This window comes from Chiloscyllium plagiosum, chromosome 15 (assembly GCF_004010195.1).
Source record: "Chiloscyllium plagiosum isolate BGI_BamShark_2017 chromosome 15, ASM401019v2, whole genome shotgun sequence".
Classification (NCBI taxonomy): domain Eukaryota; kingdom Metazoa; phylum Chordata; class Chondrichthyes; order Orectolobiformes; family Hemiscylliidae; genus Chiloscyllium; species Chiloscyllium plagiosum.
In genome coordinates, this window is record NC_057724.1 from 12,156,007 (window position 1) to 12,172,421 (window position 16,415).

Below are 16,415 nucleotides of genomic sequence, written 5' to 3' on the forward strand. Positions count from 1 at the left end.
AAAAAGTAGAGGACCCAGCACCGATCCTTGTGGCACTCCACTGGTCACAGGCCTCCAGTCTGAAAAACAACCCTCCACCACCACCCTCTGTCTTCTACCTTTGAGGCAGTTCTGTATCCAAATGGCTAGTTCTCCCTGCATTCCGTGAGATCACATTATGTCACATTGTGTATTTTAACATATGATAAGAAAACACACAAGATAGAGAGATAGAGTGTGTCTTGTCACCTTTGATTATCGGCTGAGATTCAGTGATTTTGAAATCCATCTAATTAAACTGTGATGAAGAAACGTTAATAAATTGTTTGCCATTTTCAGGACCCAGGTTTGAATCCTGCCATGGCAGATGACAGAAGTTGAATTAAATATCTGCTGATGACCATGAAACCATTGCTGATTGGTTTTCCCAACAATTTGACTCACTAATGTCCTTCCAGGAAGGAAATCTACCATCTCCATCTGGTCTGGTCTACATGCAACTCCAGACCCACACTAATAGGTCATTTTTGCAGACAGAATGTAGGCGTTCTGCAGGGTGGTCACCTTTATCTCCCAAATGTAGCGATCACATTGTGAGCAGAGATTGCCTTTGATCTTAAATGACGGAGTGGACTAGAACTTGACCTGTGTCAGATTGATAAATGATTTGAACCTTCTTGAAGGCATGTCAACAGCATGGAGATAAAACATTTCAATTTAAACTATTTAAAATCCAAGCAGAAAATAATACTAATCTCACTTGTGGAACTTCAGAACATGGAGGACAATGTCATTTGCGCTCTCTTAAGAGAGAATCTTCAAGCCGCAGTTAATGACTTTGTGGAAACATACTGAAGAGTTAGTCCCAGTCTTTTAAAGATCGTTAATATCTTCAGTTTAAGCTGAGACTGAGATAATATTATCATTCAAGACAGTCATCCACTAATTAGAAGTATCACTGAGCTGCTTGGAACCAAATCAATTGCTGCAAGCGCTACCCCATCAGATTACTCTCGATCATCAGTAAAGTGATGGAAGGTGTTCAACAGTGCTATCAAGCAGCACCTGCTCAGCAATAACCAAACACCCAGTTTGGGTTCCGCCAGGGACACTCAGATCCTGACCTCATTACAGCCTTGGTTCAAACATGGACAAAAGAGCTGAATTCCAGAGGTGAGACGAGAGTGACAGCCCTTGACATCAAGGCTGCATTCAACCGAGTGTGGCATCAAGGAGCCCTAGCAAAACTGGAATCAATAGGTACTAGGGACAAACTTTCTGCAGTTGACCTATTTCCACTCCTTTGTCTGCCAATAGTTTCTCTGTCGAGATCTCTCTCTCTTTGGGCTGCATCTCTGCCAACATTTACTTCTCTCCCCTCCCCAATATATACCAACCTTTTCCTGGCTACTATCAGTTCTGAAGAAGGGTCACTGAACCCAAAACTCGCTTTCTCTCAAATAGATGCTGCCTGATATTGCTGAGTACTTTTTCAGCAATTCGTACAACTTCAGAACATCCTGCAACCAAGCAAGAAAAGAGAGGAGGGGAGATAATGTAAATAATGCAATAATCACTGCCTTCTCCAGCACATGTCCATCATCTACTGATAGTGATTGTAAACGTGTAAATGTTTGTTACCAAAAGAAATGTATTTGAAGTGATTGTCTAGATCTTTGATTTCTTATTCTGGCTGCTGGAGTTGTATTTTGAAAAGGACTTAATTATAACATGACCTCACCTATACACATATGACCTGAATCTTGTGGACCATTATAGCAGGATGCCAGAACAAAGCCTCCATGTCATCAGTTCTCCAATTGTTTCCTGCTTCATTCTCAGATTTGATTATAAAGCTGAGTTTTCCATTTAACTGGATCCAAATGTTGTAGCAGTAATTTAGAAAAAACTCTAACAAGTTTCCCTCCGTGGTCAGGTGGTTTATTTCACTGCGACATTCCCTTATGTGGTTATCACCATATTTCTGATCAGAGGGGTTACCTTGGAGGGGGCCTCTAAAGGAATTGAATTCTATATCAGAAGCCAGTCAGACATCTCCAGACTGGCTGATGCTGAGGTAAATACAGCAATTTCATTGCTTGAATTTCAGTTATGTTTTTTGGATGAATCCGATGTTTGATTTTAATTTTTTTTATACCTTGCGATGGTCATCAGTTAAAAATGTTGCTAAACTTCAAATGGGATGATTTTGTAATTTGATGTTTCGCACTTAATCACCACATCAATCTCACTTCTCATGCCATCTCAACCCACGCCAACCCCCAAACTAAGACACCATTCACCACTTTTGCCCTTACTCTCTCTGGGCCAATTTACTGATTATGATGGTCCTTGGGGAAAAATGTCAACAAAAAATTGCTGTAACTGCTAAAACATTTGTTATTTTTCTTCAGGCCTCACTGGTAGCAGCTGATTGTTCTATACAGTCTAAATGGCTGGGGATTTAAATTTAAACTTCAGAGTGATTAATTTAGTGATGCAGGTAGATTTGTTGTGCTGCTGCTTCTTCAGGTTTTGAAGAGCTGGGGTAATTGGCGGGCTGGCAGCATTCCATCCTTCATGAACATTTATATCCATATCAAAAATCTGTGACTCCACACTCTGGTTTAAGTGAACACACACACAGTTCAAATAGCCTCGTAGATTGGATTTGGAGTTCTGCTTAGGAACTCCACAGCCTTCTGGACTCAATAACGAGTTCACCAATTTTAGGGATTGAGCACTTTTTCCCAAGTCCTTACTCCAGCCCACAGATACCAGGTCTTGTCATCACATGCGACCACCCATTCTCAGTTATTAATGGTCACCTTGTCCATTGCTTCTCTCTCTCTCTGGGATCTATCATTTACTCCTTCCTCCAACACCCATCTTCAGCATAAATACCAATCTTTTTTCACCTACCAACACAGACCCAAAGAACAGTCACTGGACCTGAAATATTAACTCTGCCTTCTCTTCGCAGATGCTGCCAGGGCTGCTGAGCTTTTCCAGCAATTTCAGTTTTTGTTCGATTCCCAGCATCTGCAGTTCTTTTGGAATTTTGGTGAGGGTTTGGATTTCCCAACTAAGGGAACTGGGAATCAGCTTTGAAATGTTATTTCAAAGAGCCAAAGAACAAATATCTAGTTAGCGGTTAATGGGTTTGCCATCCAAGAGGGAAGGGTGGGTAAGAGTGGGATATGAAGAGAAGAAATAGGATGGAACTAGATGAAATATAATGAAGGGAATGGAATGTAATAGAATTTCTTCTCGTCAGCTCCTTCTTTTTGAAAGATTAAGATTTTCAGCTGAAATTCCTTATTGATTTATTGAGTAACTATTAACCAAAAACTGGCTGCGGCAGGACAATGGATGAATTAGATTTCCCTTACCCATTTAACATGGAAGCCATTCAGCGCTGCTAGTATCTGGAAGACAGAAAATGAACATAAAATATTATCAAAAGTACATTAAATGCTCGATGAGGAAGAGACAGAAAGAAAATTAAAATTATCTTAATCCTATACTTCTAACAGTTATAAGTTGGTCCTATATTGGGTACAGACTTTTGTATTTCAGTGTTTAATCCAAAGTTGTGCAATTTCAGCTTGAAAGCGGAGATTAGCTAAATATGATTCTGACTGCATTTTGGTTTTCATTCAAAGCATTTATCATCTTTTAATATGATAAAAATTGAGACCAAATTCAATACATCACACAGTGGCTTTGATGTTCTATGCAAAAAAGTATTTCATGGTACATAGTAGTATCTATAAAGGAGATTGTAAAAATAAGGCCTCAGCAAAACAACTTAAATATAAATCTTTACTTTTATAGGTCTTTTCCACGTTGCTGCTTTCAACAAAATAATGGTGGTCAGTTCGTGACCGTATAGACGCAGCAACTGAGTCACTCACCAGAAAACATGACTGATGGGTGACATGATAGAGGTATACAGAATTGTAAGGGGTAGAGATAGAGTAGTTAGGAGGAACTTGTTACACTTGGCAAAGAGTTCTAAAACCAGAGATCATAGATTCAAACTAAAGTGACAGAGGATTAAAGCGGACGTGAGGAAAGGTGTTTTTTTGCACAGAGGGTGGTGGGTGTCTGGAATTCACTGCCCAAGATGCAGGTGGATGCAAAGGTCTTAAAATCTTAAAATGCCCTAGATCTGCACCTTAAGTGTTGTAAGCTGCAGGGCTATGTGCTGTGTGTAGAAAGATGGGATTAGAAAGAGGATCAGGGTGTCGTTGATTCAGTGTGAACAAGATATGCCAAATGACTCCCTATATCATTGCAATGGTTTTTACTATGGTACTTCTTCAAAACAAGGAGATTTGGCAGCAAGAAATAGCCGGGGAGAGAAAATGATGATTCTATTGGTTACCGGAGAGATGACTGACCACAGAAAACCTCATTCAGTTGATTCACCATGAATTAACCACACCAACTCCCTTGATTGGATTAGATTAGATTATATTCCCTACAGTATGGAAACAGGCCCTTCGGCCCAACAAGTCCACACCGACCATCCAAAGAGTAACCCACCCAGACCCATGTTCCTCTGACTAATGCAACCAACATTATGGGCAATTTAGCATGGCCAATTCACCTGACCTGCACACCTTTCGACTGTGGGAGGAAACTAGATCACCTGGAGGAAACCCACGCAGACACGGGGAAATGTGCAAACTCCACACAGATAGTCGCCCAAGGCTGCAATTGAACCTCAATCTCAGACACTGTGAGGCAGCAGTGCTAACCACTGAGCCACCGTGTCACCGTTGCTCTCATGGTTCATGTCATACTGTATTTTTGTATTTAATGTTGCCCATTATAAACAAATCTGCAAATGTGTTGCTGGAAAAGTGCAGCAGGTCAGGCAGCATCCAAGGAGCAGGAGAATCCTGAAGAAGGGCTCATGCCCGAAACGTCGATTCTCCTGCTCCTTGGATACTGCCTGACCTGCTGCGCTTTTCCAGCAACACATTTTCAGCTCTGATCTCCAGCATCTGCAGTCCTCACTTTCTCCCATTATAAACAAATGCCATTTTCTACTTTATCAGGTCTGGAACGATCCCATGGTGCAAATTTCATTTATCTCAGTGGGTTGGGGCAGTTTAATAACACTAGCATCCTACAAATTCCACCATAACTATTACCGAGACACCATCATTGTCTGTGTTCTTAATTGTGCTACGAGTGTGTTTGCTGGATTTGTCATTTTCCCCATCCTTGGACACATGGCTCATGTACAAGACAAGCTTGTCTCTGAGGTTGCAGAGTCAGGTAAACAAAATTGGTTAAAAAAAACGTCAACAGGAAGTGCCAGAAATACTCAGCCGGTCTAGAAGCATCGAGCAGAGGGAAGCAGAATTAACGTTTTAAAGTTGAATGTAACTCCGAAGAGGTTGCAGTTCACTTGAACCTTTAACTCTTTCTCTGTCCATAGAGACTTTCAGACTTAATATTACCTGGACATCAGTCTAACGCTTATGTTAGAAAACAGTTTATATATTCGTTGTGATTATTCAAATGTCCTGGGCACCAGGTGAGACTACAGCTTGTGGAGATTTTTAATCAACCTATTCTGAGATGTTATGGCACACCTCTGGACCAGGTGGGACTTGAACACAGGCCTCCATGCTCAGAGTAAGGAACACTATCACTGTACAACCAGACCCTTCTCTGTAGCTTGTATCTCAGCAGTAAATTGTCTGCTCAGGTATTTCCTTCCCAGAACCTGCTCTTAAAATTACAAATCTCATTAAACACAGAAGGATTTCTGACTGGTTATGCTACTGATACTGTACATCATTTAGTGTGACTTGTATCGTAAAACCAAATTAAGTCACTCTCTCATGAGACACACAGAACTGGTGTGGTTTAACCTGAGGGTCACCACACCTTAGGCTAGGGGAGAAGTTCAGAAGGAGAGTCCTTCGCGGTAACCTCAGGCAGTGCAGGGATGGACCCCAGGTCAGCAGCTTCACTCTACATTGTAGAGCAGTCGTCCCACCAATTGAGCTAACCAACCAATTATATTGCAGATAAACCATTGAACAATTATAACATTCAAGTAACAATGTGCACATCTCTAACTATATACATAGGAGAAAGTGAGAACTGCAGATGGTGGAGAGTCAGTCAAAAACCGCTGTGGTGCTGGAAAGTACAGGTCAGGCAGCATCTGAGGAGTAGGAGAGTCGACGCGTCAGGCATGAGCCCTTCATCGGGACTAGTTGCGTAACCTGTTTAGGTTTTGGTTTGGTTTTTATTGCCTACCCAGAGGCTTTTGCACAGTTGCCATGGGTACCGTTGTGGTCCATCTTATTTTTCTTCATGGTGATCACTCTGGGAGTTGACATGCAGTTTGGAGGTTTAGGTAAGAATGTTTACATATTTAAAACAATCTCTCCACAACTCAGAAGGAAATTCTCTAATTTATTCAGTCTATTATTTCAGGCAATAAATTACTGTTAGCAGAGGAATGCATACCATTTCTTTGTGGCCATTTCTTGCTCACTGCCTTAATGTACCAGCCTATTGAATCCAATGGGTTAACAGGTGCATTCATGTAACACTCAGGAAATGTCACTGCTTCAGAATAAGGTAATCTTTAACTCCACAGTTGAACACCATGTTTTGAAAGGCTGCATCTTTGCACTCAGTGAATGATGCACATCTCGACCATGTGGGAATTATGACAGGGCAGTTTAAACTTCTGATGGGTAATACCCTGCTACTCAGGACCCTCTGCGAATGCCTTGGACACTGATCTAGAATCAGAGGCCTCAGACAGTTCTGCAGTAAGTACAGACTAGATCAGTCTATCACTAACTCCAACCAATACCTAAATCGCCCCCACGACCCTGCACACATCCCTTTAAATCATCTAACCACCCCATGACCTGACATGACTATCTACAGCCACCTGACTAATCCTCATCCATCTCGGCTATTGGGTATCGCTCCCAACTTAATCCATAGCAAAAACAAAACAAAAAGCCTTGGCAGACACGTTGATCGATGCCTCAATGTTTTGACGTACAGGTAGATGGTTGAATGACTGAGTTTCCTTTGGGCCTCAATTTGCTGCATAGAATATCTAAATTGTTGTTGATGCTATCCAAGGGTTTATCAGCTGGGACAGGAGTTAAAGCTCCAGTTCCAGACTTTATTGAATAACCTTCTTTAAATGAGATATTTGCTTTGGTGGTTTGCTCTTCAGGATAATAGATGTCTTCTTATTAAATGAATGTGCTCCCTATATATTCTTGTTCTAACTCATCCAAGGATTTAACTTCCTCATCTGACCACACGTGGGCTATTTTCCTGGTTTAGTTTTACTCACTAGAGTTTCCAAACATTTTTGCTACCTGATATCAGCATGTTTATGACATTCATGCCTGTTTTTTGATGTAAAACTAAATTCACTTGGAACATGCAAAAACTCCAATGTATCTTGCTGTTCTAATCTCGCTACTTTTAACCTAGTGGCAGGCAATAAAATGATAATCTCCACTTCTACTACATTTGGAATATCTAATTTGAATCTTTTTAACTATCATGATTTTTATTTAACTGAGTATGTAAAGTACCCATTGTAAGGAAGAGGGAGTAACGCAGGGTGCAAAATGTCCCATCTGTGGGATGATATATGACAAGTTAACAGGTGATGGCTCTACTGCATGTCGGGAGTGTAATAGTAGATTCTACATTTTCTATTATATTGGCAGTTTCCTCTTCATTACATTTATGGATGCTATTTCTTCAAATTTGTTGAAGTCATCGTGCCCTTATTAAAACCACTATTATAAACAATTTGAGTTCTAATCTCACTATCATTTTCCAGAGGGTGGGTCTACTGGGTGTGTCTAAAACTGGTTTGTCTTGATCTATTAAAAGTACTGTACCCACTGGCCTGCAACAGGAATATCAAGTTAAAATAGGAAATTTAAAAATTCAATGGATCTCAGACCTATTTCCTTTGTTTGAATAGAGAGATACATTTTTTTTCAGCATTGAGAGACAAGCTGGTTTCTAATGGCTATGACACAGGTCATAACCACAAATGGAACTGTGGGGCAGTTGTTCCTTTGGGACACAGCTCACCTGAAATGACGCTGATTCAGAGAACCCTCCATCTTCTAACTAATGTTTTCAAGGCTATCAGTCCAAAAGAAAACAAAACAAAACAAAAGCTGTGTGGTGATCCACACAGATCATTTGTTATTTTTTGACGGTCAATTAGCCAGCCAATAGCCAAAGCTATTGCTCTTTCTGGAAGGAACCAGGAAGGAGGAGGTCAGTGCGATAGGTGAAATAATGTAAAACAGTCACTGACATGACTCCCAGGGGCAACCCCACCACAAAGAGTCATATAGCACAGAAGCAAGACCCTTCGGTCCAACTGGTCCATGCCAACCATGTTCCCAAACTAGTGAAACATTTGGGTAATGTCACATCAAATCTTTCCTCTCCACGAAATCATCCGAATGTCTTTTAAACATTGTGACCCTACCCACATCGACCACTTCCTCCAGCAGTTCATTCCAAAGACTAACTGCACAAAAAAACGTTGCCCCTCATATCCTTTTAAAAAAAGTCCCCTAGTTTTGCACTCCCCAACTTTAGGGAAAAGACCTTTGCTTTTCAATTTACGTATGTCCCTCATGATTTTATAAACCTCTATGAAGTCACCCTTCATCTTCCTACGCTCCAGTGAAAAAGATTCCAACCTTTCCAGTCTATTTTTACAGCTCAAATTCTCCATTCCCGGGAACATCCTGGTAAGGCTTTTCTGAACCTTTTCAGTTTATTAATATCCTTCCTGTAACAGGGTGACCTGAACTGTGCACAGTACTCCAGAAGATACTTCACCAGCATCCTGTACAACCTCAACATGATGCCCCAACTCCTGTACTCAAAACATCTGAATACAGAAGGCAAGCATGTCAGATGCCTTCATACACAATTACTCCCGGAGGAGAATGCCAGTTAATCCCAAATAGTTTATTTAGCCCGTATCCCTTCTCTTTCCATTGCGCCCAGGGTTTGAGTCCTAGTCTGTCTCGAGGCCAGGAAAGATTTTATTATATAATTGTTCTACTTGGCATTTTTGTTTTTGACTATTGCTTTTGACATTGAGTTTCTATTTGTGGAGCAAGTTGAGATTTAGAATTAGAATCCCTACAGTGTGGAAACAGGCTCTTCAGCCCAATAATCTGCACTGATCCTTCAAAGAATATCCCACCTAGACCCATTGCCCGACATTTCCCCTCACTAATGCACATAACCTACGCATCCCTGAACACTAATGGGCAATTTAGCACGGCCAATTCACCTAACCTGCACATCTTTGGACTGTGGAACGAAACCAGAGCACCCGGAGGAAACTCACACAGACACGGGGAGAATGTCTGTGTGGAGATTGCACAGTCGCCAGAGGCTGGAATCAAACCCGGGTCTCTGGTGCTGTGAGGCAGCAGTGCTAACCACTGAGCCACCGTGCCACCCTTTGTTTTCATCCTAAGTTCTTATGTAAAATCATAAGTTATTTTATGTCGTGCCAAACCAGATCGCAGGTATCTGCTGCTGGGCTTTGTACCAAAAGGGAACAACAGGCTTATATGAACTCTGATTGCTTTACAGTGGGCTGGCAAAAAAGTGGTTATTTTTCTCAACAGTGAAAGAGAGACATTAGAAAAACTTAACAAGACTAGCAGCATCTGGACACAAAGGGACAGAGGTCAGTAGCTGTTCATCAGAACTGCTGCAGATCATGGACCTGAAACATTAGCTGTTTCTCAGTCCACACACATGCTGCAAGGCCAGCTGGCTACTTTTCATATTCAGCATTCAGATCTCAAGAATGGAAACCCAGTCTCAGGACTGCAGGGATTTGTCCTTGCCAAAGAGGGAGAGTGTTTCTTGAACAAAAAAAAAGAAATTGCTGGAGAAACACAGCTGTTCTGGCAGCCTCTGTTGAGAGAAAAACAACTTTGCCAATTTCCAGTCTAGTGAGCCTGGATCTGTTGGGTTTCTCCAGCACTTCTTTCATTTCCAGATTTTCAACATCTTTATGTTATTATAATAATAGCTTTCTGTAGGACTTTACAAGTTTACTTTAACTACTGATTTCATTAAACATTTTCTTTCATCAGAAATCATCATCATCCTGCAAGACCAGTTCCCAATTTTCTACGGTCAAAGCACCTTTTTCAGATAACTGGTGTTTGCTGGTTATTTTACTTCTTTGTCTTTTTAAGTGTAAGGAGGGGAAAGTGAGAACTACAGATGCTGGAGTCAAGAGTGTGTTGCTGGGAAAGCACAGCCGGACAGGCAGCATCCGAGGAGCAGAAGAATCGACGTTTCGGGCATAAGCCCTTTGTCAGGAATGAGGCTTGTGGGCTGGGGACTGAGAGATAAATGGGAGGGGGTGGGGTTGAGGGGACGTAGCAGGGAAAGCGGTAGGTGGATGAAGAGGAGGGAAAAGGTAATAGGTCGGAGGGGGGAAATGATGGACAGGTCAGGAGGGCAGTGCCGAGTTGGAGGGTTGGGACTGGTATAATTTGGGGGGAGGGGAAGTGAGGAAACTGTTGAAGTCCACATTTATCCCGTGTGGTTGCAGGGTCCCAAGGCTGAATATGAGGTGTTCTGCCTCCAGGTATCAGGTGGGAACAGTTTGGCGGTGGAGGAGGACCAGGACCTATATGTCCTTGAAGGAGTTGGAGGGGGAGTTGAAGTATTCAGCCACGGGGCGATGGGGTTGGTGGGTCTGGGTGTCCCAGACATGTTCTCTGAAATGATTTGCAAGACAGCATCCTGTCTCCCCAATGTAAAGGAGACCACACCGGGTGCAACGGATGCAGTAAGTGACATTGGTAGAGGTACAGATAAATTTCTGACAGATGTGGAAGGATCCCTTGGTGCCTTGGACAGAAGTGAGGGGAGTGGTGTGGGTGCAGGTTTTGCACTTCCTGCAATGGCAGGGATGGATGCCAGTAGTGGGGTGTGGGTTGGTGGGGTGTGTGGACCTGATGAGGGGGTTACAGAGGGGAGGGGAACAGAATTCCATCTCAAAGTCCCAGATGGCCTCCATCTTCCATGATCGCAACTTCCCTTCCCACATGATTGACGATGCCCTCCAGCACAGCTCCTCCACTTCACACACCCACATCCGTCCCAATGCAACAAGGACAGAATCCCCCTGTCCTCACCTTCCACCCCACCAACCTCTGCATAAATCATCCTCCACCACCTCTAATCTGACCCCATCACAGATATGTTTCCCTCCCCAACCCTATCAGTGCTCCAGAGAAACCATTCCCTCTGCGACTCCCTCATCATGTCCACACCACCCACTAACCCACACCCCACTCCTGGCACCTTTCCCTGCCACTACAGGAAGTGAAAAACCTGCGCCCACACCATGCCCCTCACCTCTGTCAAGGGACCCAAGGGATCCTTCCACATCCATCAGATATTTACCTCTACCTCTACCAATGTCATCTACTGCATCTGTTGCACCCGATGTAGTCTCCTCTACTTCGGAGATATGACGCCTTCTTGTGGATTGTTTCAGAGAACATCTCCAGGACACCCTCATCCACCAACTCCACCCCCCCCCCCCCCACCCCCCCCCCCCCCCCCCCCCCCCCCCTCCCCTCAGCCCCCAGCCCACAAGTCTCATTCCTATAATATGGCATCCGCAACTGGACACAATATTCTGGCAGAGGTCTGATAATCGTCTTGAACAGTCATAGGCCATTCAATTTGCTCATTAGGTTAGCACTCCTGCCTGAACAGAAATTACTAAGAAGCCATTTCTCGGTCTTCCACTTCAAACATCATGCTGCCCCAAATATGAAGTAGTCCATTCAATTTTGTGCTTATTTCATAAATGACATTTAGGGATTGATGAGTACAGAGAATAATTAATAAAAAAAATGAACTCCAGAATTTAAACAAATGAAATATTATTAAGTTAGAGTTTGATGTTTTATAGCTTTATAGTTGGGAAAACTATTATTCTTGTCTTATCCCATTTGTCTCTTTTCAACACTTGAAGGCTATGACTTTCTCAAGTAAATGTTTTCCTCTCTCTCATTTAATTGGAGGCTGGAATTTACTGGTTAAGTTTAGTGGATTATATCTGTACCAGATGTATTAACACTTTAACCCTCAAGCACATGCAGGGCCTGGGCCACTTCCATTGCCAAACTCTTACCACCTGCACGTGAAGGAAAACTGCCTCATCTTCTGCTTTGGGACCCTGCAACTACATGGGATCAATGTGGATATCACTAGTGTTCCCATTTTCCCTAACCCCCCCCCGCCCCTCACCTTATCCCAGATCCAACCTTTCAACTCAGCACTGCCCTCTTGACCTGTCCATCTTCCTTCCCACCTATCCACTCCATCCTTCTCTCCGACTTATCACCTTCACCTACCTATCGCATTCCCGGCTACCTTCCCCCCCAGCCCCACTCTTCTCCCATTATCTCTCAGCTGCCTTGGGCCACAAGCCTCATTCCTGGCAAAGGGCTTACGCTCGAAACGTCGATTCTCCTGCTCCATGGATGGTGCCTGACCGGCTGTGCTTTCTCAGCACCACACTCCAGACTCTGATTTCAAGCATCTGCAGCCCTCATTTTCTCCCCGTGTCTGTGTGGGTTTCCTCCGGGTGCTCCGGTTTTCTCCCACAGTCCAAAGATGTGCAGGCCAGTTGAATTGGCCATGCTAAACTGCCCATAGTGTTAGATGCATTCATCAGAGGGAAATGGGTCTGGGTGGGTTACTCTTCGGAGGGTCGGTATGGACAGGTTGGGCCAAAGTGCCTGTTTCCACACTGAAGGGAATCTAATATAATTCTGATTATAGTCACTCGCTGGAAGTCAGGGGTTTAAACTGGATCTATGGCAAGTGGATTAAAAATTAAATATAAAGTCTACTTGTGAGCATTGTATATAAGGGATAGTATATAAAAGCACAGACATATTGCTGCAATTGCACAAGGTGTTGGTCAGACTGCATCTGAAGCACTGCATAGAGTTTTGATCCATTTATCTGAAGGAGGATGTGACTGTATTAGAGGCAGTTCAGAGAAGCTTCACTAAGTTCATTCCAGATTTGAAAGGCTTGTCTTATGAGAAGAGATTGAGTCGGCAGATACCTGCTAGCGTTTAGATAAATGAGAGGAGATCTAATGGAGATACACGATGCTAAAGAGAGCTGACAAAGTAGGCAATATGGAGCCCACTCCCCCCAAAAAAAGGGAAACAATCTAGAATAAGAGGTTTCTTTTTAGACTAAAGGGTGGCAGATTTAAAACCGATGAGGAGGAGGAGTCACTTCTCTCAAAGTTTGAGAATTTGTGGAATTAACTACCCCAGTGCACAGTGGACACCTCATGAATGAATAAATTTGAGGAGAGTTTTAATTAGCAAAAAGGTTAAGGGTTTCTGAAGAATAGGTGAGAAAGCAGAGATCAGTTGTGGTTGTATTAAATAGTGGAAAGGGCCTGAATTAGCTACTCCTGATCCTGGTTCTTATGTTCGTTGGCAATGGTATTTTGATGAAGGAAAACCAAATTTTACATTGAGAACATTCAAACTTTAACCGGTTCCTGTTTTGGCATTAAAGCAATGGTTTTGATAGTTATTGCTATTTAAAAAATGTGTATTTTTACATAAACACTTTGGATCTGTGTTCACTAGTGAAGGGGAAAACAGGGTTTTGAAATAATGGAGAAGGTATGTGAAACTATTAAAGAAATTACCATAGACAGAGGAATTCCTGAGTGGCTTGGCAGGCTTATAAGTAGATAAATCTTCAGAACTGGATGAAATGCATCTCAGGATGTTGAGTGAGGCAAGGTTGGAAATAGGGGCACTTGCAAAAATTCTCAATTCCTATTTGACCACAGGAGACGTGCCGGGGAATAGCAAAGGATAAAACAGGGACCTACAGGCCAGTTAATCAGTCTAACCTCAGTGGAGGGGAAACTATTGGAAACCATTGATAGACAGAATTAATCTACCTGGAGAGGCAAGGATTAAATCAGCAGTCAACATGGCTTTGGTAAGGGGAGGTCATGTCTGACTAACTTTATCAAATTTTTCATTGAATTGTTCAGGTGTGTAGGTGATGTTGCCAACTTGAATATCCACAAGGCTTTTGCTAAGGACCTGCATGGGATGCTAACAGCAACAGCCTGTGTGATCAAGGAAAGTTTACAAATTGAATCCACAACTGGCAGAGTGGGAGGAAGTGGAAAGTGATGGATGAGGATTTTTTTTTTCTCTTGAAGAAGTCTCTGTCCATTGGGGTTACATAACAGTCAGTGTAGGGGCCCTTGCTATTTGTAGTTAATATAAATGATTTCAATTTGAATGTCAGAAAGAACATCAATAAGTTTGTAAATATTACAAAAATTGGTGGGGTAGTAAATAGTAAGGAGATCGCCTTAGATTACAGTAGGATATGGATGGGTTGGTCAGATGGACCGATCAGTGGCAATGTGGTGGACTCTCCAGGGCCCTCTGGGCAATTAGGGATGGGTAATAAATACTGGCCTGGCCAGGAACACCATCATCTAATGAACAAGAAAAGAACAGATGCACTGGAGAGGATGCAGAGGATATTTACCAGGACGTTGCCTGGGCTGGAGAGGTTCAATTATGAAGATTGATTGGACAGACTAAGTTTGTTTCTCTTGGATCAGGGGAAACAGAGGGGACATGATAGCAATGTAGAAAATTGAGGCGAGGAGATGGAGTGGACAGGAAGTAATATTTCCCTTCAATAATAGGGGAGCAATCGCTAGGGGACTTAGATTGAAGATAAGAAGTTGAGTATTTAGAGGAGTGGAAGGGAAAGAATAGCTCTCCAAGAGGGTGGGGGGGATCTGGAACTCACTGCCTGTAAGGGTGGAAGAGGCAGAAACCCTCAATATTTAAGAAGAATTGAGATGTGCATTTGCAACGTCAAGGCAGATGAGGCTATGGGAAAAATGCTGGAGAATGGAATTAGAATAGTTAGATGGCTGCTTTTGACCATCGCTGACACGAGAGGTTGAACGACCTTCCTGTGCACTTGTGTTCTTTTGGAGATCTTAAAGCAACAGTGGTTCAAGGACACCAACACCCTAACAATGATCTTCCAAAAAAATTAAACAATTGATCATTTCAAGAGCCTATCAAATGCACAAAAATGAATGTGTTTCAATTTTAAAAACATTAAGCCAGGAGGTCCATTCGATAGACCAGCAAGTATGCAATGCTCAATTCTTAAAATTTTGAGTAACTTCAGGATTGGATACCAAATCAAAATGAGAACAGGTTAGCACACATAATGGGAAGATCAGACCAGGGGATACACAGACAACAGATCAATTTAAAAAATACTTTTGACAACATCCTGACAACATTGATTAATATTTCACTTTAAGAACGACATGGACACTGGTGACAGCACACTTCAGTAGCAGATGCCATCTCTATGATGAGTCAGTTTGTTTGAGATGAGGGATGCCATGGACGTCCCTGCTGATTACACTTGCAGGAAGTGCACCCATCTCCAGCTCCTCCAAAACCGTGTTAGGGAACTGGAGCTCGAGTTGGATGAACTTAGGATCATTCGGGAGGCAGAGGGGGTCATAGATCGGAGCTTTAGGGAAGTAGTAACTCCAAAGATTGCAGACAGATGGGTGACAGTGAGGGGGACTGGGAGGAAGCAGCCAGTGCAGGGACCCCCTGCGGTCGTTCCCCTCAAGAACAAGTATACCGTTTTGGATACTTGTGCGGGGGGGGACTTACCAGGGGTAAGTAATGGGGCTCAGGCCTCTGGCACGGAGCCTGTCCCCGTTGCTCAGAAGGGAAGGGTGGAGAACAGCAGAGCAATAATAATTGGGGACTCGATAGTTCAGGGCACAGATAGGCGGTTTTGTGGGACCGAGAGAGACTCATGTTTGGTATGTTGCCTCCCAGGTGCAAGGGTACGTTATGTCTCTGATCGTGTTTTCCGGGTCCTTAAGGGGGAGGGGGAGCAGCCCGAAGTCGTGGTCCACATTGGCACCAATGACATAGGTAGGAGGAGGGCTGAGGATGTTAGGCAGGCTTTCAGGGAGCTAGGTTGGAAGCTCAGAGTTAGAACGAACAGAGTTGTTGTCTCTGGTTTGTTACCCGTGCCACGTGATAGAGAGTCGAGGAATAGGGAGAGAGAACAGTTAAATGCGTGGCTACAGGGATGGTGCAGGAGGGAGGGATTCCGGTATTTGGATAACTGGGGTTCTTTCTGGGGAAGGTGGGACCTCTATAAACAGGATGATCTGCCCCTGAACCGGAGGGGCACCAGTATCCTTGGGGGGAGGTTTGCTAGTGCTCTTGAAGGGGGTTTAAACTAACTCTGCAGGGACATGGGAACCTAGA

General features: G+C 43.2%; 1 protein-coding gene across 1 annotated transcript in view; it reads left to right on the plus strand.

Annotated features, from left to right (window-relative positions):
* LOC122557541 (sodium- and chloride-dependent neutral and basic amino acid transporter B(0+)-like) overlaps nucleotides 1-16,415 on the plus strand; it is an 81,182-nt gene that overhangs the window by 16,824 nt on the left and 47,943 nt on the right. Inside the window, exons 2-4 of the mRNA XM_043705288.1 lie at nucleotides 1,916-2,056; nucleotides 5,049-5,271; nucleotides 6,242-6,367. Coding sequence (XP_043561223.1) covers nucleotides 1,916-2,056; nucleotides 5,049-5,271; nucleotides 6,242-6,367 — 490 coding nt within the window. The remainder of the gene's footprint in view (nucleotides 1-1,915; nucleotides 2,057-5,048; nucleotides 5,272-6,241; nucleotides 6,368-16,415) is intronic.